The sequence below is a fragment of the Mauremys mutica genome, chromosome 16 (assembly GCF_020497125.1).
Source record: "Mauremys mutica isolate MM-2020 ecotype Southern chromosome 16, ASM2049712v1, whole genome shotgun sequence".
Classification (NCBI taxonomy): Eukaryota; Metazoa; Chordata; order Testudines; family Geoemydidae; genus Mauremys; species Mauremys mutica.
The window spans coordinates 17,506,015-17,533,072 of record NC_059087.1 but is presented as its reverse complement, the minus strand read 5'-3'; the positions used below and the strand labels follow the sequence as shown (position 1 = coordinate 17,533,072).

Here is a 27,058-nt window from a genome sequence, read left to right as displayed (position 1 = left end):
ACTGAGCAAGGGAAACAGACACATGGACAACACATGCAACCTCTGAGGTTTCCTTTGCTAAGAAAGGAAGGTCACTGCATGGCTGGAATACCACTGCACCTCCTCCCTATCCACCTGTCCCTTACCAACCTGTTCCCACTAATGGCCCTATCCCAGACAATCAGAACGACATAGGAACGTATGCTTAACAAGCACAGTATAAAACAAACTCTCTGGTTATAATTTGATGAGAATTAGTGGCAAGTTTAGCACAGCTGCTATGCTACATACTGATTTCTGGCCATTGGTATTTCATATCAGTATTGGTACTTCAGGCTTTTGTGATTAGTACATATTAGGCATCCTCTCCCTCCCTGGGTGAGTCTGTGTGCTGGGCCTGATGTATCCTTGTTGCCTACCTCCCAAACAGTTGCATGTGCTCTAACTCTCAAGCGATCTTTGGTTCCTCCAGTCCTCAGCCTCAAGGCTGTGAGAAGCTGCACAAGCTTTCCCACAGGTTTGAGCATATACAGTTGAGTGGGAGATGCTGGGCACTGGCCGGTCTAGTTGAAGTTTTAGGCAATAAAATGGCTCAGTTGCTGTAAAATTTGGGGATCTCTTGTGCTCTGTCCTATACCTTGGAACGCCTACTAAAGCCGTTGCATACAGAACGGAATGAATTTCAACAGCCAGAGGAGAAAAGGGCTGTGATTGCCTAAAAGGAAGCACAGATCAATTTGATGTTTCATGGGGGATGTTAAGTCATAAAATTACTATTTATAAACCATGTCTTTGCAGGCAAGCATCTGAGTTCCTTTTTGCTAAAACTCATGATGTTCTTACAGTTCAACGATCCATTAACAAATGACCATTAATGCCGTGACAGCTGTTGCTACTACAGTTATGCACCTAATAAATCATCCTAAAGGGAATGTATAAGGGGCTTTGCAACCCGTGAACAGTGGGCGGATGTAGCATTCAAGCTGAAAACAATGACACAGAAGTCATGCCGGACTGAGAGGAGCTCAGGGATTAGAAATGATTGTGTTCTCACTCTTTTCTTGCAGCAAGCAGGAAGAGCACCACACTATCCAGGTTTAGATGATCTTGCCTTTTGGACAGAGGAAATATGACCTGAGGCTCACACTGCATTTAAAATTTTCTGAGTTTCACGTACCTAACTACATCTGTTCCCTCCCACCCACTGGACTCTTGAGCATTTGAAGGCAGGAATTAAATACCAGAGTCAGTATAAAGTTTATACTTGAAATCCCAATATAATTCCCCTCAGTAACAGACACTGGAGACTAGAGGCCTGATGCAAAGGACATTGAACTCAATGGGAGACTTTCCTCTGACTTCAATGGGTTTTGGATCAGGTGCTAAAAGAAGCGAGGAATGATAAGTTTAGCATCTATTTTGGATGGATTTTGTGCAATTAGCGCCTAACTGGGAGTGCATTAGGAGCACTGATAAATTAGCGAACTGCTTTTTATTTAAAGATCCTGATGCTTTTCAGTCAGAACCACTTATTTTGATGCAGCTGTAAAGATGCCATCGTCTTTTCCAAGAGACGAGTTTGAATGGGACCCTATTTTGGCTTCAATATGATGATACAAATGGGATTTGCATCCTGTACACAAAGCACTGCCCTTGTGAATCCTGTGTGTAACCAGTGCAGATGTTAGTGTGGTGGTGAAAAAAGAAGTGGGTAAACTAATCTAAACTCCATATTCTCCACATGCGAAGTGTATAAACTGTGTTTACCCATGACACACCACTGAGTGCAGGCACGTCCGCACTCAGTCCAAGCCAACCTTCAAGGAGATTAACGCAATAGAATGACCAGGTCGTTACAAAATGGACTGGAAGATATATTTAATCACAGGGTTCGCCCAGTGTGATCTCTGCTTGGAGTTGGGTTGAGTGAGTTTGCACCAAGAGCTTAATGGCATTTCCTCCATCACGTCATCTTTCAACTTCCCAAAACACGTGAAATAGCGTCAAGATTTTGTAATGTTGCCTAACTAGGCTCTAATGAGTTCATCTCCTCCCTTTTATAATGTCAGTAACTGACCAAACTTCAGGAGCAGGGAAGGGTCACCAGGTTCGCCTTTTCTGCTCTGTGCTGGTGCTTCCAGGGGGGAGAGGATGTCAGAGCAGTTCATGAGACTGTGGGGAGGAAAGGGGCCAGAGCTGTGCTGGGGGGATGTTCAGGGGTTCTCAAACTGGGGGTCGCGAGGTTATTACATGGGGGGTCGTGAGCTGTCAACCTCCACCCGAAACCCCGCTTTGCCTCCAGCATTTATAATGGTGTTAAATATATAAAAAAGTGTTTTTAATTTATAAGGGGGTCGCACTCAGAGGCTTGCTATGCGAAAGGGGTCACCAGGACAACAGTTTGAGAACCACCGAGGGACTTCAGCTCTGACCCTCTGCCTTGTCCATATTCATCTTCCTCATTTTTGTCCCCCCCACCTTCAAAACATGTGCACACCGACTTCACGTCAGCCCCCGCACTGTTCTTGCATCCTCTGCTCAGTTCCTCAACCTGGGGCTCCCCACCGATGCCTGCCCCTCATTGGGGAGGAGGGCTGAGGATGGAAGATAAGGTTGTGCTGGTTAGGCTGAGAGATGGGAGACAAGATGATGTTGGGGCAGTGAAGGGACGCAGGTTGTCTTGTATGGCTGGTTTAATCATTGCCAAGGAGCCAGAGGCAGCGGAGGCGGAAAGCTGGGTTGTGGAACATGCCCCAAAGAGCTTACAGTCTGATTTCCATGGGGGCAGATCCTGAAGGGCTTAGTTATGGCCTGATCTCCTACACACCCAGGGCCATTCTGTGTGCGTTTCTGGATCCTGCCACGTGGCAGGTAGTTCAGCTGTCTCCTGGACACTGTTTCCCCTTTCTATGAACCCTGAAGAGAGCTCACAAAGAAGGTACTGGGTCTGCACACGGGGAGGGAGTGGGCCCTGGGGGATGCACATTGTCCCTTTCAAGCCTTGTAGGGAATATGGATAAAGGATAACATAGCCCCAGGCTGTATTAGTTTTTGCATGGAGCCTACCCTACACCTAGTAGCCAGTTGGGAGATCGCTTACAGCCCTATTTTACTTCTGTCCTGTATGAAAGTCAGTCTCCTGCTCCAGATTGCTGTGTATTATTATTATTATTCTCTTTGACCTCTTTCCTACCTCAGATTTGGAAAATCACCTCAAATATCACTTGTAATTAATACTCTTAATGAGAACACATGAGATTGCTTTGTAATGTACATTGCAGACATTTGAACAACGAAGGAAAGAATCTGGCCACAAAGTTAACTGCAAATCCTGTGGGGGCCAGGGAGGGAGGGATGAGTCACTTACACTAATCATGACTCCCAAAGATGAATTTCTTTACAAAAAACTAGAGGCTTGAAATTCCTGCACTAGCTGTGACACTGACTGATTCTCAGCAATGTTCTCTCTATTGTTAACAGGATCAACACAGTGCAAAGAGGTTTATAAAAACTGACAGACATCATCTGTTTTGTCAGTCCTAATTCCCCTCCCTAAAAGTGAGGTTGCTTGAAAGAGTAGGGGAAGAAAATTTCCCTTTCTGCTCAGAAATGTCACCTCAATAAAAATCAGGGTGCAGCAATGGCTTCTCTTTTGGGTAATTATGAAGGGGAAACATCTCTGTGACCACCAAAGAATAAAAGTGGGCAAAGGTGAAAGTACTCAGCAAGTAACCAATGCCAGTTCCTTAGTGATTTTTATTACAGTGCAAAACATTGCTGTTCCTGGAAGAGGAGTGCAAAATAAATCCTATATCTGAGACATTTTGTAGGTAGAAGGTAAAGGAAATCCGCTGATTCTTCTCCATTGTCATAATCAGTGCCTTCAAAAGATGAGTTTGTGTGTGCTGGTGTATGAAAAGTAAGAATCTCATATATTCCAGATTGCTGTGATATACAGTACATGAAATCCATGAATCTGGGAGTTTTGGTGCATCACAGAAAAATATGCAAGTTTCTCCTCTTCTAGCCAGCCAGCCAGGGAATGTATTTATTCCTTGTAGAATTTCTTGTGGGTTGCTAAATAGATGTTGACATTGTAGCTTGTAGCAATAAATCCAAGTACATTCACAGGTGCTGACTTAATGCTCTTATATTAACAGACTTCCAGCAGTCAAAAGGCTTGTGCAATTGACCAACTTCGAGCAGTGCTGCAGGTCTTGGGTTACAATACAGTGGCCTGAAAGGAACACATCATTACAGTTATTGACCTGTCTGAAAGGTTATATAAGGTAATAATTGGAGATATACCAATCTCCTAGAACTGGAAGGGACCTCGAAAGGTCATCAAGTCCAGCCCCCTGCCTTCACCAGCAGGACCAATTTTTGCCCCAGATCCCTAAGTGGCCTCCTCAAGGATTGAACTCACAACCCTGGGTTTAGCAGGCCAATGCTCAAAGCAGGTTGAGATCTTTGTGTGGCTTTCCTGCATTAGAGATTTCACAAATAAATCTCTGCTTGGGAGAGGTGCACATTTCATTTGGTCAAATCATTACCAGTAAATGCTGGGAGAGGACGGATGGAAAGAGAAGTCCCCATGTGAAATATTTATCAATGAAGCGCTGACTATCACCTCACTCAAATGCCTAGAAACTGCCCAGTGCATCTAATCTAGTCTGTATGCTTTTCATGCTTTATTGTCCCATGTAGAGGACTTATTCCCAATCCCTTAATATCTACAGAATGAAGCTTCTGTGAACTGACTGCTGAAGGACTTGTTCCTGCAGCCTTAGATTCTGATTCAGCAAAGCACTGAAGCACATTCTTAACTTTAAGCATGTTTAAGTCTCATTGAAGTGAATGGGAATCAAGCACATGCACAAGAGTGCTTTGTTAAATCCGGTACGTAGTACTCAGTACGGCCTCAGTATTCAGTACAGCCGTAGTACTCTCGCCTCCCATTGACTTCTGTGGGTCTTAACAATGCTCAGCATCTTGCAATATTGGTCCAATATCTCCAGGAGCAGTTCCTGTAACACAAGACAGCTGCTGCTAATTCAGCCATTACAGAAACGATACATTAATCTTTACTTAGTCTCATGTCCTGTATATTTGCCCATATGGGGAACAGACTTACAGCCCAATGGGAAAGTAAGTTAAACAGGTTCCCACTAACTGAACAAAAAACAGCTTTATTTCATCTCAAGTGTTTGTCTAATGCAGCTGGTGTTCTGACCATATATTCTGTACTGTACTAATTTAATGGAAAGGATGCTATGCACTGTGAGATTGATTTAGCTACACAATCTCAAATTATGGCTCCATTAATATAGTGTTATTTATTTAAAATCACATTAAACCATTTCTTTAAAATCAGTTTTAACATTGCTTCCCACAGAAAACAACAACAAATGACACAAAGTGTTTTTCTGGAGACAAAAATTGCACTTGACAAGATGTGACTCCAGACAGAATGCAAGATTGGAATGAAAGGAAGGGCTCTAATTGTATTGTAAGCAATGAAAACTTAGGTCTGCCAGTGGTTTTTATAAAAGGTATTAGGAGAACTTTGATGGAAGAACAAAATCAACATTCACTCAAAAATCAACATCATGGTAGTGTGTGAATCAGAAGTAAGGCTGCCATTCACCATAGCAAGCTCTTGCTTACCCTTGGGATGTCCTGAAATAGAGGACCCAGTTCAGGTCCCCATTTAGGATGACATTTAATATATGATCAAGTCCCATAGCCATCAATGGAACTTAAGCACATGCTTAAATATGTGCTGAAGTGCTGTCCTGAATAGGTATGGACTTAAGGCTTTGCTTAATGGAATACTGTACTGAATCAGTGCCTGTGAACAGCATTCGACGCACTCTGACGTTGCACTACAGAGTATTCAAACATGTGGGTGATATATACTGCATTACATACCATAGACTGCTATAGTATGGCACAGTGGAGCACATTTAAGAGGATACAACAGACTTAACTCTGCATTCCCTTGCTTTTGTCAGTAAAAACTGAACTTGTAACTGAGTTAAATTTTATGTATAATCTTTTACAGTTGACAGTCGATTACCTGAACCAGAAGGCAGTTATAGCACGAGATAAACAGTTCACCACTGTTCACTTCCAAACTGAACCACATAGTTCCCCCTTCACCTTGCTCCAGGGCATATTGTGAACGAATGCCTGCTGCCCAAGTAAAAAGATTATAGTTATGTCCTGAGGGGAAATTTTTTCTGCTTCAGAAGGATTTTCACTTCACAGATGAGAGGGGAAGACTTTATCTTAGACAAAACAAGTTATCTGGTTCAGACTGTTCATAATCTCATGTCAGCTGATTGAGTCATGGACATAACTGACAGACATGCAAATGTAACAAATCTGAGTATAAGGATAGTCTAAAGCACATGTCTAGGGTGTGGGGGGAAGAGTCTGCAAAAAGGCTCCTCTCCTGCACTCCTTACTCATCCAGGATTTCTATTGGAGTGATGTAAGTAAAATGATGAGCCTGAGCAGGAATGCATGATCAGGGTAGGATCAGCCTGTTCTAGAAACAACCCAACTTGCATCCGAAGAAGTGGGTATTCACCCACGAAAGCTCATGCTGCAAAACGTCTGTTAGTCTATAAGGTGCCACAGGATTCTTTGCTGCTTTAACCCTACTATTGTGAATTGCAAAGATACAAACAGACTAATACAGGGCCACTCAAAATTTGTCCTGCTGATTTATAGCTTGTTAGGAGCCCAGGGTCTCCCTTTATTTGCTTAAAATGGAGGAGAAAGCTGCCACCCTTACCTTTAACGAGGTGGTGTGACCCATAGAGACTACAGGCTTGATTCACCAGGCTTCTGTGGAACTTCTGGGTCCCCCTGCCAGAATGACAGGGCTGATAACCCTGAACAGCTGGCAGATTCTTTGGGTAGTATAGAGGCTCCACATTCCACCGAAGGTACCAACACCTGGGTGTGGCCAGGAGAAAGTGGAAACTGGACATAGTTATTACTGGGTGCCGGAATGGCTCCTTGTCAGGAGTGTTGGAAATTATAGCTTTCCTAAGACGGCTCTAACTTACACTGGAGGCCGAATTGGTCCATGGCCCACCTCAGAATTGAGCCGCCACAAAGGTGGTATAAAGTTAATGGTCTCTGTTCAAATATGGTACACAGACATCGCCATCCCTGTTTGTACTTACTGAAATCCTGGCTGACAGTCCAAACACAGAGTCCAAGGAAATGAATTGGCCATGAAGACTGACCTACCCTTTCATCCCTTCGAGGTAATATACCCATCTCAAATCTGATCCTCTGGTGCAGGCACACTAGTAAACGAGGGCGGAGGTAGCTACCATTACAACTTGCCTCTTGTGTTGCTCCCTCTCTGTGGTGGCTAAATGGACTTCATTTTCCATTGCTGTTGATATGGAACCTTTATCATTACAGTGGGGTAAATTCTGCCCTGATCTATGTTGATGTCAGGGGGTGGGATGCATGTTGCCCAGGAGTGTGAAAAATATGGCTCCGTGCTTGTTTAGAAATTTAAAAAAATAAATATACGAAAAAATGAAAAAGGGTTGCTGATAAAAATGGAAACAGACTGCTTAGTGCAAATGGGACCAGTGAGAGCTGCTGCAGAGCATAGGGCTGGATCCCATGGGCAATCTGAAAGCTCAAAGGTATTTGGATGAGAAATACGACTCAAACAATCTGGTGAGGGGATATCTGAAGCAGAATGAGCTCAGCCTGAACGGCATTGTTCAAGATTAGCTTGTGTGTGCAGATATACAGGCTACAGCTAGACTGTTTGCACAAGTGAGAACCAAATTGCTAGGCTTGCAGAATATAAAGTCAGTGAAGCAAAAGAGATTTGTGTATTTTCTGAAGAGTTACTTAACCTAAGACTGGCTGTCACTTCATTTCAACTGGATCTAGGCAGCCACTGAAGAAGAGCTCCATGTAGCTCAAAATCAGTCTCTCTCACCAGCAGAAGTTGGTCCAGTAAAGGATATTACCTCACCCACTTTGTCACTGTGAGGGGTGATGTTTTGGGACTTGGGCCCTGTGTGATAGGTGTTTCTTCATGGTGCTAAGCACACTCTGTTTCCACTGCACTCAATGGGAGTCGAGGATGCTCAATGTTTCAGAGGGGGCCATTGGCGAAAAGGACCGAGTTGTTCACCCATGATGATGAAGGATCAGGATGGAGTTTGCATCAGTTGTTTCAGCATTTTTCAGAATCTTAGTGAAGGTTTCCCAAGAGTAAGGATTATAGTGCCAAGCTGCAAAGGCACTATCTGGTCCTTGGCAAATGAGGAGTTAATAACATGGGCTCACACAGGGGCTGCAAGAACTAGAAAAGCAGCTGCCCTAGGAACTCGAGGACAGCCTGGGAGAAGGCAGGCCTCTGAAGCAAGAAGTGAATCTGGGTTGGTTCCCCAATTTTGGGTTTCTTATTTGTTCCATTTCCAATCTTTTAACTGTTGTCCGGTGGCTGAGATATAAAGTTCTCCCACAGAAAAAGACACAGTTTCTGTGTTATCTGTGATTAGTCACTTTGCCAGGCTGCAGTGTAGATAACAAAACTGCTATGTTTCCTTTTGACAACGCTGTTTTGAGAATACGCATCAATTCAGCCTTTTCCATAACAAAGATTACACTCCCCACAAAAGATTCTGACCACACTGCATATAGGGAAAGTTTAAAACAAACAACCAATATAAGCTATAGACACCAAAAATATACTGGCGAAAGTTCACATATTAACATGTAGGCAAAGAGAAAGCTGTTCTTTGAACAGAAAATGGGAGGCATGTGTGTAAGCTGAAAATGGAATAAGAGTTCTATTAATCAAAGCCTGAAAACAGAATCAGCCAATGGTGGATCCAGCTACAACACAGTGTACTGTAGCTGCACAATATTTTTCCTTTTGAATTATGGTGTTTTAGGTTTTTGGAAGTGCTAGAGTTATCGCCACCTTTTTAGCTCATAACACTTTCATTATGCTGCAGGAGCACATCCAATTCTCCTCCCATACGATCTGAATAATGATAAAGTTAGAGTGAGTTAGTCACATCCTGCTGGGGAGAATTGTGCCCTTGAACCATGAAGTTGGAAATTACATTTTCCCCATCAAGTTATGGTTGGGAAAGTTGCAAAGTCAGGACAAAATACTACCCTTATTGCTTTAAGCTGTGCAAGGGAGGAGCTGATGGGTCTGGCTAGAGGGAGTGTCCCCCAGAGTCATTTTGGCAGCATAGGACATGATGTCTCAGGGCAGGTAGGAACACAATGTTACTGCTTCTCTGAAAAGGAGTAGTATGTGCTCCAGCTACTCATGCTCATGAGTATGTCTTTGCAGGATTGAGGCCATAGAGAATAAAACTAACATTCTATATCCACTGAATGTTTTTCTAGTACTAATTAGTAATATAGGACCAGACTGTTCCCATAAAATACACAGGAGAAGGCTAAGAGGGAATGAAAATCCCCGGAAGATTTCCTCATGGAGGTCCCCCCTTTCCACTGGAGATGGGATTTAACTCTTCCTGGAACAGCTGTGATTCTGCCACCACGGCCCATGTATCCACTGCACTGGCTCTGTGGATGGGTCTTGGGAATCATCTGGCAAACATGGTTTTAAGATTGCAATATAATTATTTGGACTTTATATTGAGCCTGATCCTGCATAAGTTGTGACCTAAAGTGGGAACATTAAAACACGTTGTAAGTATTGTATGGTGAAGTACTGGATTTACAAAAGCTCCATTGTAGCAACTCAGATAGGCACATGTATTAGCTGGTGATAACAAAAATCTGTCAAATACTCTTCTTCTGGTCAAAGCTTGCAGGCTTATTTGCGTTTTCTAATAAATTGAATATCAGCCATACAATATAAGCTCTGAATGTTTGTGTTTAACTGGTAAATTAAATTAGGCTGCAGAGTAAACATCTCATGAATAGGGGACCTCCATACCTCTTTTAAGGCTATTGTTTCAGTAGTCTGGCTGCATGCAGACACCAAAGGACAATACTGCAGAAGTTTACATTTTGAAGGTTATCTCTACAACCAGAAGGGCTGGAAACTTCATTGTAAAACATGAAAGCAGCATGTTTTACAATCCCATCAACACTACAAAATGAAGCTGGGGAAAAAACAGGAAAAATCAGACATTTTGCAGTAATGTTTGTTTCATGTTGGGAACATTTTTGCAACGTCCTTTTTCAAATCAAAATCTGTCATTGAAATATTTCATTGATCAGTTATAGCTGAGGATATGATTCTGTCAAGGAGGTCACAGATTCTGTGATTTTCTGGGACCTCCATGACTTTTTCTGGGTCCCAGACAGTGATCCCAGGGTGTAAGCAGTGGCTGAGGTTGGGTCAGCATCCCTGGGGCTGGAGCAGCGGCAGTCAGACCCTGCTGCAGCAGGAGCAGCAGGACTGGAGCAGCTGCCAGCAGTCAGCCCCGGTGCTGCCAGAGCAACAGCCCCCACCCTGGGCCACCTGAAGAGCGGCCAGCGGTCAGCACCGGTGCCACCAGAGCAGTGGCTGGTGGCCAGCCCTGAAGCTGCTGGAACAGCTGACAGGTGGTCAGCCCCAGAGCTGAAAGAGCAACGGTCCCAGGGTCACAGGAACAGCGTCTGGCAGCCAGCCCTGGGGATGTCAGAACAGCTGCCTGGTAGTCAACCGTGGGGCTGCTGGAGCAGCAGTCCCGGGGCTGCTGGAACAGTGGCTGGCAACCAGCCCTAGAACCACTAGACCAGTGGCTGGTCGCCAGTCCCGGGGTCACCAAAGCAGCACCCATCAGAACAGCTGATGGGTCCATCAGAACAGCTGACCAGCGTTGAGCCCTGGGGCCAATGGAGCAGCAACCCCCAGAACAGCGGCCAGTGGCCAGCCCTGGGGCCTCCAGAGCAGTGGTCCTCAGGCATGGCAGAGCAGCGGCCTGCGGCCCACTGGAACAGCGGCTGGGGTTGGGTCAGTCCCCTGGGGCTGGAGCAGCTGTAAGCCCCCAGCATCACACTATTTGTCCCCACTACCTCCAGGTAGTTTTAGTAAAAGTAAGGGGCAGGTTGTGGGGTTCTGTGAATTTTTGTTTATTACCCACGATCTGTTCCTGATTTTTACTTAAAATATCTGTGAGAGAATATTAACCTTAATTATAGCTTTCCAGTTCTGAAATAAGATTTTCTTTTTAATTAGTTTTTGGGTCAGCTTAGTTATGTGAGGGAATTAAAAAAAAAGTTTATAAATTATAACAAAACAATTTTCATACATTTCTTGTTTTGAAAATAGAAAATGATAAAAAGTTTGCATAGAAATAAAAAGCCATTTTTTGACCAAAAAATATTTTCAATTTGAGAAATATTGATCAGCTCTACTACAAAGTCAACTGTGTTGAGAGATCTAGTTACAACACGGTTAAAGCATGTTTGCATTTTGTAGTGCAGACATATACGTTGGTAATATGCAACTCTCCTATCCTGATGGCAGTGGTGTAGGTGGCTTCTTCTTGCACACATACAAAATGGGAAATGACTGCCTAGGAAGGAGTACTGCGGAAAGGGATCTGGGGGTCATAGTGGATCACAAGCTAAATATGAGTAAACAGTGTAACGCTGTTGCAAAAAAAAAAGCAAACATCATTCTGGGATGTATTAGCAGGAGTATTGTAAGCAAGACTCGAGAAGTAATTCTTCCGCTCCACTCTGTGCTGATTAGGCCTCAACTGGAGTATCGTGTCCAGTTCTGGGTGCCACATTTCAGGAAGATATGGACAAATTGGAGGAAGTCTAGAGAAGAGCAACAAAAATTATTAAAGGGCTAGAAAACATGACCTATGAGGGAAGATTGAAAAAATTGGGTTTGTTTAGTCTGGAGAAGAGAAGACTGAGAGGGGACATGATAACAGTTTTCAAGTACATAAAAGGCTGTTACAAGGAGGAGGCAGAAAAATTGTTCTTCTTAACCTCTAAGGATCAGACAAGAAGCAATGGGCTTAAATTGCAACAAAGACGGTTTAGGTTGGACATTAGGAAAAACTTCCTGTCAGAGTAGTTAAGCACTGGAATAAATTGCCTATTGAGGTTGTGGAATCTCCATCATTGGGGATTTTTAAGAGCAGGTTGGACAAACACCTGTCAGGGATGGTCTAGTTAATACTTAGTCCTTCCTTGAGTGCAGGGGACTGGACTAGATGACCTCTCAAGGTCCCTATGATTCTTCACTTGGGGGAAAGACCGAAATCTGTGATGGTGTTTTTCACATATATGATTAGGCCATATTTCAGATGGTAGTGGTGGCTAGTCGTGAGGTAGTAACCATGGATATGGTAGCGGCTAGCCTGTTGGTCATCGGAGATGTGGGTTTCTTGGAGTGTAAGGATGTCGATGTTACGTGTCTTCAACATGTTTGCAAGATACTTGCACTTTGCCTGGGAAAGTCCCTCAGTGTTATGTTGGAGGATCTGTCATGTTACTTGGCCCTGAAGAGGGCCATTATGGTAGCTTGAGTTGTTGCTCTGAAGACGGGAGATCATTGATCGATGTTTGGTCACTGGGTTGAAGGTATTAGATATGATTTCTCATTTAACAGAGTGGGCCGCATGAAGGCTGCCATCTTCCACTCATGGGCAACCCTAAACTGCATCTGCACAAACCATGGCAGATATGGATACTTGCTGCAAAAATAGAAAATTAAAGACTCTCTAGTCTGTCACCAAGAAGACCATGGAAAATATAACATCTCAGTGTCCAATTCGCAAATATGAAAGAGGCATCAGAGCAATACACTCTGCTACTCCAGTTATCTGCCTTAGCCATCTGAATGCAAAGGTAATAATTGGAGATATACCAATCTCCTAGAGCTGGAAGGGACCTTGAAAGGTCATTGAGTCCAGCCCCCTGCCTTCACTAGCAGGACTAATTTTTGCCCCAGATTCCAGGGTGGACTCCTCAAGGATTAAACTCACAACCCTGGGTTTAGCAGGCCAATGCTCGAACCACTGAGCTATCCCTCCCCCCAATTATAGTTGTTGCTCTACATTAGCCATATAAAGAAATGCAGACATGAGCTAACTTGTTACAACCAGGGCCTTAGTTTGTAAGCTCTTTGGGGGCAGGGATTCTCTTTTTGTTCTATGTTTGTACAGCTCCTAGCACAATGGGGTCCTGGTCTGTGGCTGCAGCTCCTAGGTGCGATGGTAACACAAATAACAGTAAAGTGCCATTTAAAAACCTTTTGCAGCAGCCACAGTGATCAGAGCCCAGAGGCTATTAATAGGCTCCAAAACCACCTTGAGGTTTGCACCCCTGCTCCCATGGTGTGATGTCACCACTGTGTTATGCGGTGAGGCAATGACATCACACAATGACATCACCGTGATGTCATTTTGCTGTCCTCGCCCCACGATGCTGTGTCACTGCCCAGCGACCCGGCCCACAGCCCTGCCCTGACGGGCCCAATCCTGCGCCCCCCACCGCGGCCCCTCCCCTGCTGCCTCTCCGGCGGCTTCCGAGGCGGGCAGGAGAGAGACACTCTAGCCCCCTTCTCCACTGTCCCTGACCCCGCCCTGCCCATCGCAGGAACGGCAGAACCATAGAGATGCGAGGCCTGGAGGGGAGCGACCGACCGACCGCGGTGCCTTGTGGGATGCCGGAGGAGCAGGGAGTGGGCGGTTCCGGTCCGGATTGCGGCCTGGCAGCTGGGCGAGCGCGGAGGAGGCGAAGGCTCTCGGGGGGTTGGGCCCAGGTAAGCACAGGGCAGAGCGCAGGGGAGCCGAGTGCAGCCCGCTGCCGGGGGCGGGAGGTCTCTGCAGCCGGAGCCGCCCCCCCCCCGCGCCGTCAGGGAAGGGGGGGTCTCTGCAGCCGGAGCCGCCCCCCCCCCGCGCCGTCAGGGAAGGGGGGGTCTCTGCAGCCGGAGCCGCCCCCCCCCCCCGCGCCGTCAGGGAAGGGGGGGTCTCTGCAGCCGGAGCTGCTCCCGCGCCGTCAGGGAAGGGGGGGTCTCTGCAGCCGGAGCTGCCCCCGCGCCGTCAGGGAAGGGGGGGTCTCTGCAGCCGGAGCCGCCCCCCCCGCGCCGTCAGGGAAGGGGGGGGGGCTCTGCAGCCGGAGCTGCCCCCCCCCCGCGCCGTCAGGGAAGGGGGGGTCTCTGCAGCCGGAGCCGCCCCCCCCGCGCCGTCAGGGAAGGGGGGGTCTCTGCAGCCGGAGCCCCTGTTCACCCTGTCCGGGCCTGGACTGCCCTCCCCGTTCGTGTGTAGGGGGCTGGGCAGTTCCCTTGTGGGGTTCGTGCTACTGGCGCTGCATCAGGCAGGCTCTTCCCACCCCCGAGCCTCTCTGCGCGCGGCCTGAGGTTAGCGCTGGCTCCAGTGCCTGGGTGGGGTGTCTGTAGTTGGGGCACCTGCTCTGGAGTGTGATGTCGAGGGCTGCATCTCTGCCTTAATAGAGCCCATATCAGGCAGCCCATCTCTCTTTTCCCCCCTGACTCCCTGGTGGGTGTGAGTCTGAAGCCAGTAAAAGACCCTCTCCAGTAACCATTCCTTTTCTTTCTCCCTCCCACTCCCCACATCCAGCCTTTCTGGGGTTTTGAGCCGTGTCTAGGACTCTAACTGTGAGATCTATTTAAAGATAACTGTGTGATTTAATAAGATTTAATTAAGTATGCAGCACTGATGCCTTTTTAATGTCACAAAACCAAAGCAGGTTGGAGGCTCCAGGGAGAGAGTGAGTGTCTGACTGGAACACAGAAAATGGCAGGGCTTCTTTTGTAATCTGTTTATTGAAGACTATTTTACAGATATACAAAATACATTTAAAAAAACAAACAAGGAACAGGCAGATCTTTTTAGAAGGGGACTAAGACCCAGCTGTTGCTGTTGGTCTCTGCACTGCATAGCTTAATCAGAAGTGCTGGGTGTGGATGGAGCCAAGAAGTTCCAAATCCATTTTGCATTCCTAAAATGCTTTCAAAATTACAGTATCAAGCATAATCTGAGGTTAGAAGCAAGGGAAATTGGGGTGTGGAAGCTGAAATGTAGATCCCACAGCTGGACAATAAGACATAGTACTTGATTTGATAGCTGATGATACATGCGTTTTTAAGTTATTTTATATGTCTTAGATTATTTCTCAGCATTTAGGAGGGAATCTAAACAGTATCATGGTAATTCAATTAATATTTGCACTCCTTTTCAGACCATTTTTATTTTTGTGGCTGCAGATTCTCTTGCATGGAACAACACAATGTAGTCTTTTGCCTTTTTTCTCTCACCACTTTTAAAGCTGTCTTGCAGAATTGTCACTAACCTTTACCGGCCCATGCACAGGATCTGCTCACCTGCTCTGACTTATAATGAATAAAATATAATTCATTTTTTTCCCATCAAAAATTATTTTTCTTTAACAAGTGGGTAATCAAACTTCTACAAGACCATTTTAAGATATGTTTTCACAATACAATAACTCTTTGAAAATGTTACCAGTAGTTGCTTGCTTAGGAAGGATTGCATTTCCTCTGTTAAATAATAGAAGCCATAAAATTATATCAAAAAGGTTGATAACACTGAATACAAGGTATTAAACTGTTGATTTATCTTGACTTGGCCTGTCTGCCAATGCTGTAGCAGTAGCAGGTTTGTTTTTTGGAAACAACAGTTAAATCCCTGCATTCTAGGTTGATGGAAGTGACTTGCTTAGTTTCCTGAGAGAAGGAAGTCAATGCACTTCTGCATTACTCTGAGCCAGGGACGTGTAAAATAACGTTTTTCAATCAGTGACAGCTATTTCCGTTCTGAATAAATTAGCAGCATAGCCAGCCTTTTGATATGGAGGCAGTTATTGCCTCCCCTTACTAGGAGTGGCCTAGAATTAAAATTCTCTGTACTTTGATACTCCCCCACCCTACCCATCTTAAGAGTATGTCTGGAGAAGAATGTAATCCTCTCTTTACCAAACTCCCATATGTCTTGGTATGCAAGAGTTTTTCTAAACAGTTTTATGTTAGTCTTCCTTATGACATGCTTGAGAAGCTGGATTGGACTTCGTTTGTCACAGGCCATTATGATAACAGAGAAATCATTCAGCAGTATTTAGTTCAAATGTTCTTGTTGGCGGTCCACACTCTTGAAGATTGGGAGCATATGTGATTACATAGTGCTGATAAGACCAAGTCCAGCATACACACTCCTACCACAGTTTTCACTTCTGTGGTTCCTTCTTAAATTACCAATGGGACCGCATATAATTTTAAGTATTGATTTCAGAAAAGAGGAATCCTTGCACAGTCTCCTGGATCTGTATAAAGAATTGGTTAAAATATTATTTATAATCCTGTATAGAAGCCTTCCTTGTAAATTTTCCATTGCATTTTTTTTCTTGTTAGTCTGATCCTTGGACTCTAGCACAGAGAACTGTTTAAGATGGGATTATACCTATGCACAGATAAAATTACTTTCAAAAGCCCATCTTACTTTTGTAAAATGAAACCTTGTAAATGAAATTCAATTGTATTAAATTTCTGTTGTGCTAGAAGGGTAAAAAATGTAAAAGCAGGAGTTAGTTTGACTGCTTCATGTATCTTATTAATTCAAGTGTACTTATCTTTATAATTTCCTTCATTGTGTGAAGCATTTTGTACATGTTGCTTTGCTTGTCTTCTGACACTGGAGGTGGGTCTTTGTATACCTTCTGCCATAATATGATCTATTTGCTTTGAATTAAAATTTTCGCTAATTTTATTACCAAGTGTTGGTGAGAGTTCATACTGTAGTGTTCTCATACGTGACATGGTTTCCCACTTGATCAAACTGATTTCTTTTCGTCATATTTTATTGTGTGACTCAGTTGAATGCATGCAGATAATAGTAGTTTGTTACTCATTACTACTTACTACAGTCTGTCCCGTCTTTGTAACTAATGTACTCTGACACAGTGCTTCAGTACTACTGTGATTTGGTGCTATAAAGAAACATGAAAGACTTTCTCCTAATCCATTCTTCTCTCTAGTTTTTGTTACTATTAACTTAATGTTCAAACAGTTTTAAACTGGTTTCTTTCTAGTTTTGCTTTGCAGTAATGGGGTAAAGTGACCAATAATATTTCTGAAAGCCTATTGATGTTCAGCTAATTGTCACTGGATTGAATTAATTTCTAGATGACCATGCCATTCAGGCAATGTTATCCACAAGGTCAAAAGCTGAAATTACTTTAACCATTGTAGATAATAATTTCCTAGAAATATGTCTGGAGTGATTTTTTTCAATATGGTAAAATAGTATTTTAAATGACAATACCTCAGTGGCAATGTGGATAGAATGTTAGGGACCTTTAAAATTAATTTGTTTCATATGACTAACATATTAAAATTGTTTGCTTTTGGGTATTTTGTTGGCATATTAAGGGATTCTTTTAAATCACATGGCTTTGATAAGTTTTATAAAGTCATTGTTTCATTGGTTTATAACTTGAATCCAAGTTTTGCAATGAAGAATGTTTCATGAACAAGTGTTCATCTTATGTTGCATAATATAAACAATGATAAACCATTGTTGAAGAATTACGTATGTGATAAGGAATATTATTACCGGTATTTATTTTATTATTCCTCCTTTCATATGCTAGGTATAGCAAAATACTAGACAAAGTAACTAACTAGATACTAGTGTTACCAAGACTGTTAAGCAAACTCTTAAGATGTGATCAGCAGTTGCTCTTTCACAGCCTTGGATATTATGAGCTTTTGATTAGAGTAGGGTGCAAGGCAAATGTTAGTTGTATAATAGGATCTAATGGAAAGTACAAACATATCAGTAATTTGAATAGCTAAGGTAGCTTTGCTTCAGAACTGCAGCACTTCTTTTGGGAAATTGTGCTTACCGTGTATTACAAAAATTGTCTTCAGTACATTGTATACTTCTGAGTGAATATTCCTATAGTTCACAATTTTTGTTCCCATTTATACTGTTTATGAACTGCAGTGACTGACATGGGTATCTCCAGATTAAAACTTAAAAAGTAATTAAGGGACTTTTAGTGTGGGTGAAAGGGGCTTGCCTATTCAACAGCCCCAGAGATTGTTTTTAATATACAGCTAGGCAGAGTATAGTAGGCCTCAGTGTCAGTCGTTATCTGGAGCGATCATTTCAAAGTGTGAAGGGATAGAGAGTGTCCTGTCTTCATTCCTATTCAGCCCAGACTTCTCTGTTTAGACTTCTACTTAGCTAGCTTTTGAGACATGGGTGTTTGGTCCCTAAGAAGGGAACTGAAACCACCAACTCAATTCACATACAGTATAACCTCAGAGTTACGAACACCTCGGTAGTAGAGGTTGTTCCTAACTTTGAACAAAACGTTATGGTTGTTGCTTCAAAAGTTTACAGCTGAACATTGACTTAATACAGCTTTGAAACTTTACTATGCAGAAGAAAAATTCTGCTTTTAACCATCTTAATTTAGTATAGAAACAAGTACAGAAACAGTATCCTTGCCTTGTCAAATCTTTTTTTAAAACTTTCCCTTTTTTTAGTAGTTTACATTTAACACAGCAGTGTACTATATTTTCTTTATTTCTTGTCTCTGCTGCTGCCTGATTGTGTACTTCTGGTTCCAAATGAGGTGTGTGGTTGACAGGTCAGTTCGTAAGCTCTGAGGTTCTACTGTGGTGTCATTCTTCCTGAGCCTTTCAGTCACTCTAAAGTTAGGTTGGGTTTGAACTGACAACCAAGAGGCAATACGCTCACTGGCTTATTACCAATCCCTGGAGACATCCAGACTCCCTATTGAGAGAGTTAAAATTTCAGAGGATTGAGGAAAGGCAGAAAAAGAAAAATGCCAACGTGTTCTCTTCTTTAGGAAGATTATTATTTATTGTAAACCTTGTTCTGTGAGAAGCTAGTTTCTGTGAGCCAGTTGTACACATGCAGTGGAGCTTAATAATTTTAGCTCATCTATTTTCCAACCTAGTAATTTTGGCTAGTACTAAAATGTCACTTATAACAGTGGTGGTGTTCTAGTGCTTTTTAATTATGAATTACGATGTTAGTTTCTAGGGAAAAGTGACAACAGACTTTTCCAAATATAGAAACAAAACTTGGGCAAGCAGTGAGTTGCATCGGTAGGTTAAGTTGTGACTATGGAATGAAATCTTGATCTATGCCATCTTTGCGGATCCATGATATTGGCTGGCTGGAAACCCATGTTGGGTCATAAAAGCAAACTCTACTGCTACAAAATCATACTTGAAACAACTTGGGAATCACAATGTGGGGAATGCCTGGTTAGAGACACTCAGAAGAGTCATAGAAACAAGACTAATATTTCTCAACCAATGGCTGCACCAGACAAAGGAACTGGATACATAAGGAGGTTGGCAGAGGAGGGAAGACATGGAGTTGACCTTGCCTACAGGTTGGCTGTGGTCAATGCAGCCAGCAGGGAATTTGAAACTTCTGGTCAAACTAAAAACTACACCGGTTGTGAAAACATTTTCCTCTAAACTCCAAGTTGCAATTACAGTTAACTTGGAGTTTACCTACTTTGTATTTGCAGAGATAAATGACCAAGTTTTTATACTAGGATTTGGCTGAGCAGTTGCATTTAATACTTGTGCCACATCCTGCTGGCTAGAGTGGCTACTGCTAAGCTACAGGGAAGCATCTGTTTTCTGAGTGCACAGGTGTCTGCAAAGGTCACTTCCCCTCTTTCTCAGCCAAGAGCTGTGTTGTCAACAAGTCAAGCTGTGAAGTATTCCTTCCCCTTCTCCATTTCCTTTCAGTGTTATGTAGCTGTTCTGAATAAAATGGACTGTTAGTCTATATAGCACAGCTAGTATTTTTCAAACGTGGAGATGTGTGAGGCTACCAAAGTATATAGCTCTTCCAGATAGCTAGCTGGTGTTGAAATGCAGATACTTTTGACATACGCGTGAACGTTGTGGTAAATTTTCATTTCCAGTGGGAATTAGCCAAGTGCCAGGCTTCTCTCACAACCCAGTGTGATGTTAGTGTTTAGAGATGACGTTTACATTTAGAATACTATTTTCAGTCACTTCTGTCACCCTCAGAATCTGTGGGTATTTTGGTTTTCTGGAGAAACTTCTCATCTGAGAGCACATAGGAGAAGTTTGGGAATTTTGTAATGAAAGGTTCACTAAAATCCATTTGGCTATATGTAAATTACTCCTGTGAGGTGGGGAGGCATTTTTCAGCTCTGAGAAGAAAAAGGGGAGGAAATGATTCATGGTGGGGTAAGGAGGGAAAGTATATGGGAGTGTCAGGGCATTATTAACAAACTGTTGAACCAAAACAAACTAAAAATTACATCACTGGGACTGTACATCCTCGGATTCAGTAAGATGCATCTGTCCCCTACTTAAAGAAGCAAAAGTAATGTAAGGATACAGGGTTCTAATTAACTAGGTTTAAAAAATGTAGTGTGTTAAAATCTTATCTACAATTGCTTATTTATAACATTTAAAGTGAACGATTTTGTTTCGTGATTACTTTAACCCGGTTATTTGGATAGCTTCACTTGGTAAACTTATTGTAGCTACTAAGTGACTAAACCTACAGAATCAAATGCAGAATAATTCATTACTAGACTGCTCCCTGTATGTTGAGGAAAACCATGTTAATTTCCCTTTGGCATATTATAATAAATATGATAGATATCCATTCTTGGTCATGTGATTAATCTAATCTATAGTACTGCTAACAGAGGTCTTGTTTTCTAGGTTCTGAAACTTGCAGTGACGGAACATGTCTCAGTCAGGTGAAAAAGTAAAGGTAAAGAGATGCTTGCGTAATACAAATGTCATATATAATTCTGTTGAACTTTTGAAAATACTCATGTATTCACTGAAGTAGTTAAACATTCCGACTACATTTATTAGCTCAAATATATTTCTTAAATTTGACTTTTACTGAAAAATGAACTTGTATGTAATCCTAGTAATATAGTTTCAATAGGTTAGCCAAACTTCCTTTATCTGGTATTCTTGTATTTATGCAGACGGACTGATGTCTGTACTTCATGCAAAATTCTTAATTGCGTATAAGTTACAATTTAAGATTTTCCCATCTGGGTGAGTTGTAAAAGGCTTGTCTGCAAGTAAAATAACTGCCCTTTGATGAGTGATTTTAGTTCAGGAGTATTTGCAGTGTATCATTATCATTTTATTAAAAATCTGTCTTTCATGTTAAATTCCTGTGTCCGTCTTGAATAAAAATTTGTTGCTATCAGTAAGCTCAGAGGGCCCAGAATTCAAGTGGCTGCAATTCTTGTTTAGGCCTGTAATAGATCTCGGGTCAGTTCATAACACAGTGAAGTGGACAGCCATGTTTATGGCCCAAATCTATCAGATATGTTTTCAGGCACATTTCTATCTCTTCCTTTTGTTTCAGAGGTTTAGCACTGTGAACTTTGGAGCTTTATGTTCAGCTATATTACTAACCTGTTCACTTATGTGACCGTAGTTGCATCTTGTGAGGTGGTGATAAATTCATACTCTGAGCATTACTACTGAGTGTGCTTGTGTTTCTACATGTATTTACAGAAGTGTTTTTCCTCTGCATGTGTACATAGGCATTCTTAGGTGCTGAAATTCACTATATTTAGCCTATATCAGGAGAACCTATTTCTAATATCTTTTCAATTTGTAAATGTCAGTGATTGATTTAAATCTTTCATTAACTTTTTAACGTACCTCACTGAAAAAGTCAGCTTTACCTCTCACTGCCACACAATGACTGCCCCTTCAAAAAAAAGGAGCAGGGTCCAATGTACTTGGGCTGATTGCCTGCTGTGAAATTGGGCTTAAGGGCAGACACCCGAGCCTTATACAGGGCGAGACAGCTGTTGGTTGGTTTGGCAGATGCTTGCAGGCATTGTGGGGAATCAAAAGGCCCCTGAAGGGCCTGAGTCAGAAGGGGAAGGGCCTATGGAGAAAACAAAAAAACTCCAGGCAAGAGGTGCTGGGAGATCAGGAAGACAGACGCTCAGGTAGGAAGGGCTGTGCCCAGTTTGGGACTGGGGTGAAAGAAATGAAGTTTAAAGGGAGGACTGACCCAGGAAGAAGGGTCTGGGCCCAGCTGAAACTGGGATGAAGATTTTATAGATTGGAGGTCTATTTTGATTGACTTTGTTCAGGACCTAATACACTGGATCCCAGAAAGGGAATGTTTTGAATATCTGGGCACTGTGGGTTTAAAGGGGCTTGAAGTGAAGGGGATACTGAAGCAGGCCTTAGCAGAGCCAGCAGGGGCTGCATGAGGGCAGACAAGCCCATTTACAGTCAAAAACAGGGCTACCTGTTGCTTATGTTAATAGCAACATTTTCTTGCGGGCGTACGGTCAATGTTTTCCAAGAAGAGCCTTTTGCTCAAGTATGTTCCGCAGCACCTGTGGTATCTTTACTTCTCTCAAAGACTGCTTGGGGAAAGAAGGGTTGAGAGAGGTTTTCCAAGGGCTGTCTTGCTATGCTGCCAGGTAACTGGTTGATTCTCTTTCTTCGTGCAGTTTATTTGTATGTTTTTACTTGTTTTACTTCACTTGTATTCAATTTTGTTTTTCTTTCCAGTTTTCTGACTCAGCAGGCTATGTGGGATTTGCTAATCTGCCCAACCAGGTCCACAGGAAGTCTGTAAAGAAGGGCTTTGAATTCACTCTAATGGTGGTTGGTAGGTGGTTTTCTTTAATTGCTTGAGTGTTAAAATATTTTTGTCTTGCACATTAGGGGCTTGTCTACAGCAACATCTAGTTTGCCGCAAGCTGAGGTGTAAATCTATCTCACAGTAAAGCTTGCCACTCACCAAGTGGCCATGTGGACCCTTCTGACTTGTACTAACAGTTTCTTGGTGTGCTTTGATATGCTTCTGTTTCAAAGCGGGGTAGATCAAAGCACACTAAGGAACTGCTAGAACCAGTCAGCAGGGTCCACACTGGCACTTAGCATGTGGCAAGATAGTGTGGCAAGATAGTTTACACCCCAGCTTGCTGTGCATTAACTGTTCATTTAGACAAGCCCTAAGTATGCACCTGTTCTTAATTAGCTGTTGTATTTGGTGTACTGAAGAACAAAGACAAACTAGTGTATTCTATCCAATTAAATCCTGCCTATTTTGTGAAGTTGTTTGGAGTGAGCATTAGTGGTTAGAGCATGGCTCAGAGCCAAGGTTTCAGGTCTCTATTCCTGCCTCTTCTAGCGTTTCTGTCCCCAACTCATTGTCTGACGTTAGAGGTAGTGACTTCACCGTTCTTTGACCCGCTTCCCCGTCTGAAAATGGGGACGTGCGTGCACAGTGGTGTCTCGCTGATGAAATGGGGATTCTATTCCTAGCTCTTCTGCTTCCGCCCTGACTCACTGTGTGACGTTAAGGGTAATGTCTCTGATTAAATTTCCCCATATGAAGTTGGTGTTGTCTACTGGAAGGAACTTTAAGTGCAAAGTAATTGGCTTGTTGAGTTATATTGGTATTTTCACCTTTTAGTTAAGCAAAAAACCTACAATTGCTTTTGTAAAACCCAAATTACTCTCCTTTTGTTAAGAAGGTTTTTGACATACTTGCCTTAATATTACATATTATTGAGAAATTAGTAGGAGAAAGGAAATCGCATCTTTATCACAAAGAACCATATGTAACGTCTTAAACAGCCTGTATGCTGAAAGCTGTAGCATTGACCAAAGATTATACAGGAAATTAGTTTCAGCAGTTGTCTCCTCCTTGTGGTTGTTGATTGCTGTAGAACTTCTTATGTCTTGTAGTTCTTGACAAATACAAGAGTTGCCCATCTAAAACTAGGTTAGCAACCTCAACAGTAGCGTAGACCGCTTATATTAGGGTTTTCTTTTTCTTAAATGTTTACTGGCATATAATATACATGATCATTACAGATCACTTTAGCTTCCTGAAATAATTTATGTAGCAAAGATGAACTTGTAAACGCCACATGCTAGTTTTAGGGAGTTTCAGGTAAGTTTACAAATCACTTTAACTTTCAGAATTATAAAACTTTCCAAGTGAAGATTAAAAGATTCTCTGTTGCTTTCTTTAGTTCTTGCTATGTAGAATAAATGTAGTCTGAATGCAAGGATGCTAAACGTGGTTGCCAGTTGTGCTTAACCTGGGCCTGGTCTACACTAAAAATTCAGCTGACTTAGCTACGTGGCTCAAGGGTTGAAAAGTCCCATCTCCTCCCCTGAGTGGTGTAGTTAAGACAACCTAATCCTCAGTGTAGACAGTGCTAGGATGATGGAAGAATTCTTACCTCGACCTAGCTACCACCTCTTTGGGAGGTGGATTACCTACACTGATGGGAGAACCACTCCCATCAGCGTAATGTAGTGTCTACATTGATGTGCTACAGCGGTTTAAAAAATAAAGTTCTGATTTGCATCTCTAGCTTAAGAAAACCTCAAAACTTACAAAAACATGAACTCAAATGTTATGGCTTCTGATTTCATAAGTAAAAGAAAAAAGGTTTGAATACTTTGCAACTCTTTTAATTCAAGACTTGGAAGTGCTGTGGTGTAAAGTGGGTATTTATATATATGTGATCATTGCAGTTGTGACATTTTTGCTTGCACTGTTAAATATAATAGATTATGTTTAGAATTTTCATGCATTCATAATATGTAAGCAAGCACCAATGATTCGTTGTTTCTGTTTTCTTTAGCATTGCTTAGCCGAGCCTGTGATGTTTTTATCTTAAAAGATAGGGTGGACCCTGGCTGAACAAATTATTTTTACTCCACTACATAGATTAGTGGGGTTACAGGGAGGCTGCTAAAGAAGATGAAGGTATTTAATTACTTGAAATTATTTTGTTTGCAGGAGAATCTGGTTTGGGAAAATCCACCTTAATTAACAGTTTATTCCTGACTGATCTTTATCCAGAACGTTACATTCCTGGAGCTGCAGGTAAATTTGACTGTGTTCTTATTTAAGGCCCTACATCATTCAGTCCAAGTACACATCTCCAAACTTGTTTCCTTTCACATCCTCCTCACCATTATTCCTCCACTCTGACAATGACTTCAGCCATGAAGCCCCATTCATTTTTCTTCCATGCCACTGATGCATGGAACAGCACTCCCAATCACTGTTGGTTAAGCCACTCTGTTCTCATAATTTAAGGTTTGATGTCTCCCTCCTACAAACTCACTTCAGCTGTTACTCCAATGAGTATAAAAAAAACCCCAAGCTGCAGAAGATGTCTATATGCCTAAACTGACCTTGTGATTTTACTGTAATCCCCACTTCCTCCAGTTGATTGTTACCTTGCAGTGGTCATGTCTAAAATCTAGATTATAAACTCTTCAGGACAAGGAACTCCCTGTCTGTAAAGAACCTAGCACACTTCTGAAAGTTAAAAAATTAATAGATTAAAAAACGATCATTGCAGCATCATTACATGTGACATGCCACTGTTTCCCCACTCATTATATTCTGGGTATTTCAATTAATCATAGGTTGTGTTTACACTTGTATTAGTTATTTGATGTGTTTTTCTGAAGGATTCTGCATTACATAGTGGTGGAGGTGTAACTTATTTAAAGTGTATCGTAACCGATCTGGTTCATGGGCATCTGTGGGGTTGGACAAGAGAAATACTAATGTTTAAAACATTATTTTATTATAGAGAAAATAGAGAGAACAGTCCAAATCGAAGCTTCTACAGTAGAGATTGAGGAGCGAGGGGTGAAACTCCGTTTAACAGTAGTTGATACACCAGGATATGGCGATGCCATTAACAGCCAGGACTGGTATGTCTGTTTTAGCCACCAGGATGAATCTTTAAATCTATCTCTGCTTATGTTGTTATATGTATTTGTTAATCCTAGTGTTTTGTTCTCTCCTTTTTATATATACCTTGGTGATTCAGTGGATGGGTGTGGTCTTTGGAGAACAGTGTGTATTGTTCCAGTATTTTTTGACATGCAAGGGGGAAGCAACCACTTTGTTGTTGTTTTTTTTAATAGGAATGTATTGTTATCTTGGGATCACAGTAGAGAGTGTCTTCCTACCCCTGTCCATATTTATCTAGAAAGAAAACACTTATAAAAATAGTCCGTAAACTTCTCATACTTTGTTCTTTTTCATAGTAATCTTCTTCCAAATAGTTTCTCTCATATTTGGCAAATACAGAATCTGAAGTGTGGGAATGGAGGGACAGGGGGAAGGTGACGTGTGTGTGTGTGGGGGGGGGTGTGCGGTTGTAGAGGGAGGGTCAAGGGCTCCCTGCATTGAAGGCAGCAGCACAGAAGTAAGGGTGGCAATACCATACCATGCCATCCTTATTTCTTCGTTGCTGCTGGCGGTAGTTCTGCCTTCAGAGCTGGGCTTCCGGCCTGCAGACACCACTCTCCAACTGCCCAGCTCTGAAGGCAGCACAGAAGTAAGGGTGGCAATACTGCAACCCCCTAAAATACCCTTGTGACCACCCTGCAACTCCCGTTTGGTCAGGACCCCCAGTTTGAAAAATGCAGCTCTCCTCCCATGAAACCTGTATAGTACAAGGTAAAAGCATACACAAGACCAGAGTTCATGCGGGGAGACAAGATTTCATGGCCCGTGACATGTTTTTCATGGCTGTGAATTTGGTAGGGCCCTACTTATGCATTTTGATTAAGAAAGGAAGGATAGCTCCATCCTATTTTTAAAGAAGGAAAACTACCCCTGTGGTAGCTGCGTTTTAAATGAAAATACAATATACTGTCACTGGTGAGTGGCATGCCAACTGGGAAGTCTAGATAATTTGTACATCCTATACAATTGGAGTCTAAGAACCCCTGGTAAAATTAATTTCTCTTGGCTATTCATTTTTATTGTAATGAAGCCGCACTGAACAGAGAAAAGAAACATTAAATAAGCAGATGACTTATTTGCACATTATGCCACTGGAAATAAATAGTCATAAGATCAAGCTTTTGTGAAGGAGATAAACAGCTGATGTAACTACAATTAACAAACACCACATTTCAAAATCTTGTGGTGATGTACATGTGATAACATTTGAGATAATGGAGAAGAATATAGTTGGCAAACTGGTATATTTTTTTCCTGTCTGTGGAGCGCTTTGCAAGAAG

At 42.4% G+C, this 27,058-nt stretch overlaps 1 protein-coding gene across 1 annotated transcript in view; it reads left to right on the top strand.

The window, feature by feature from the left end:
• The first annotated feature begins 13,623 nt into the window (after positions 1 to 13,623).
• LOC123351026 (septin-2) overlaps positions 13,624 to 27,058 on the top strand; it is a 61,448-nt gene continuing 48,013 nt past the window's right edge. The window contains exons 1-5 of the mRNA XM_044990107.1: positions 13,624 to 13,732; positions 20,705 to 20,756; positions 22,550 to 22,649; positions 24,804 to 24,890; positions 25,612 to 25,735. Coding sequence (XP_044846042.1) covers positions 20,730 to 20,756; positions 22,550 to 22,649; positions 24,804 to 24,890; positions 25,612 to 25,735 — 338 coding nt within the window. The 5' untranslated portion in view covers positions 13,624 to 13,732; positions 20,705 to 20,729. The remainder of the gene's footprint in view (positions 13,733 to 20,704; positions 20,757 to 22,549; positions 22,650 to 24,803; positions 24,891 to 25,611; positions 25,736 to 27,058) is intronic.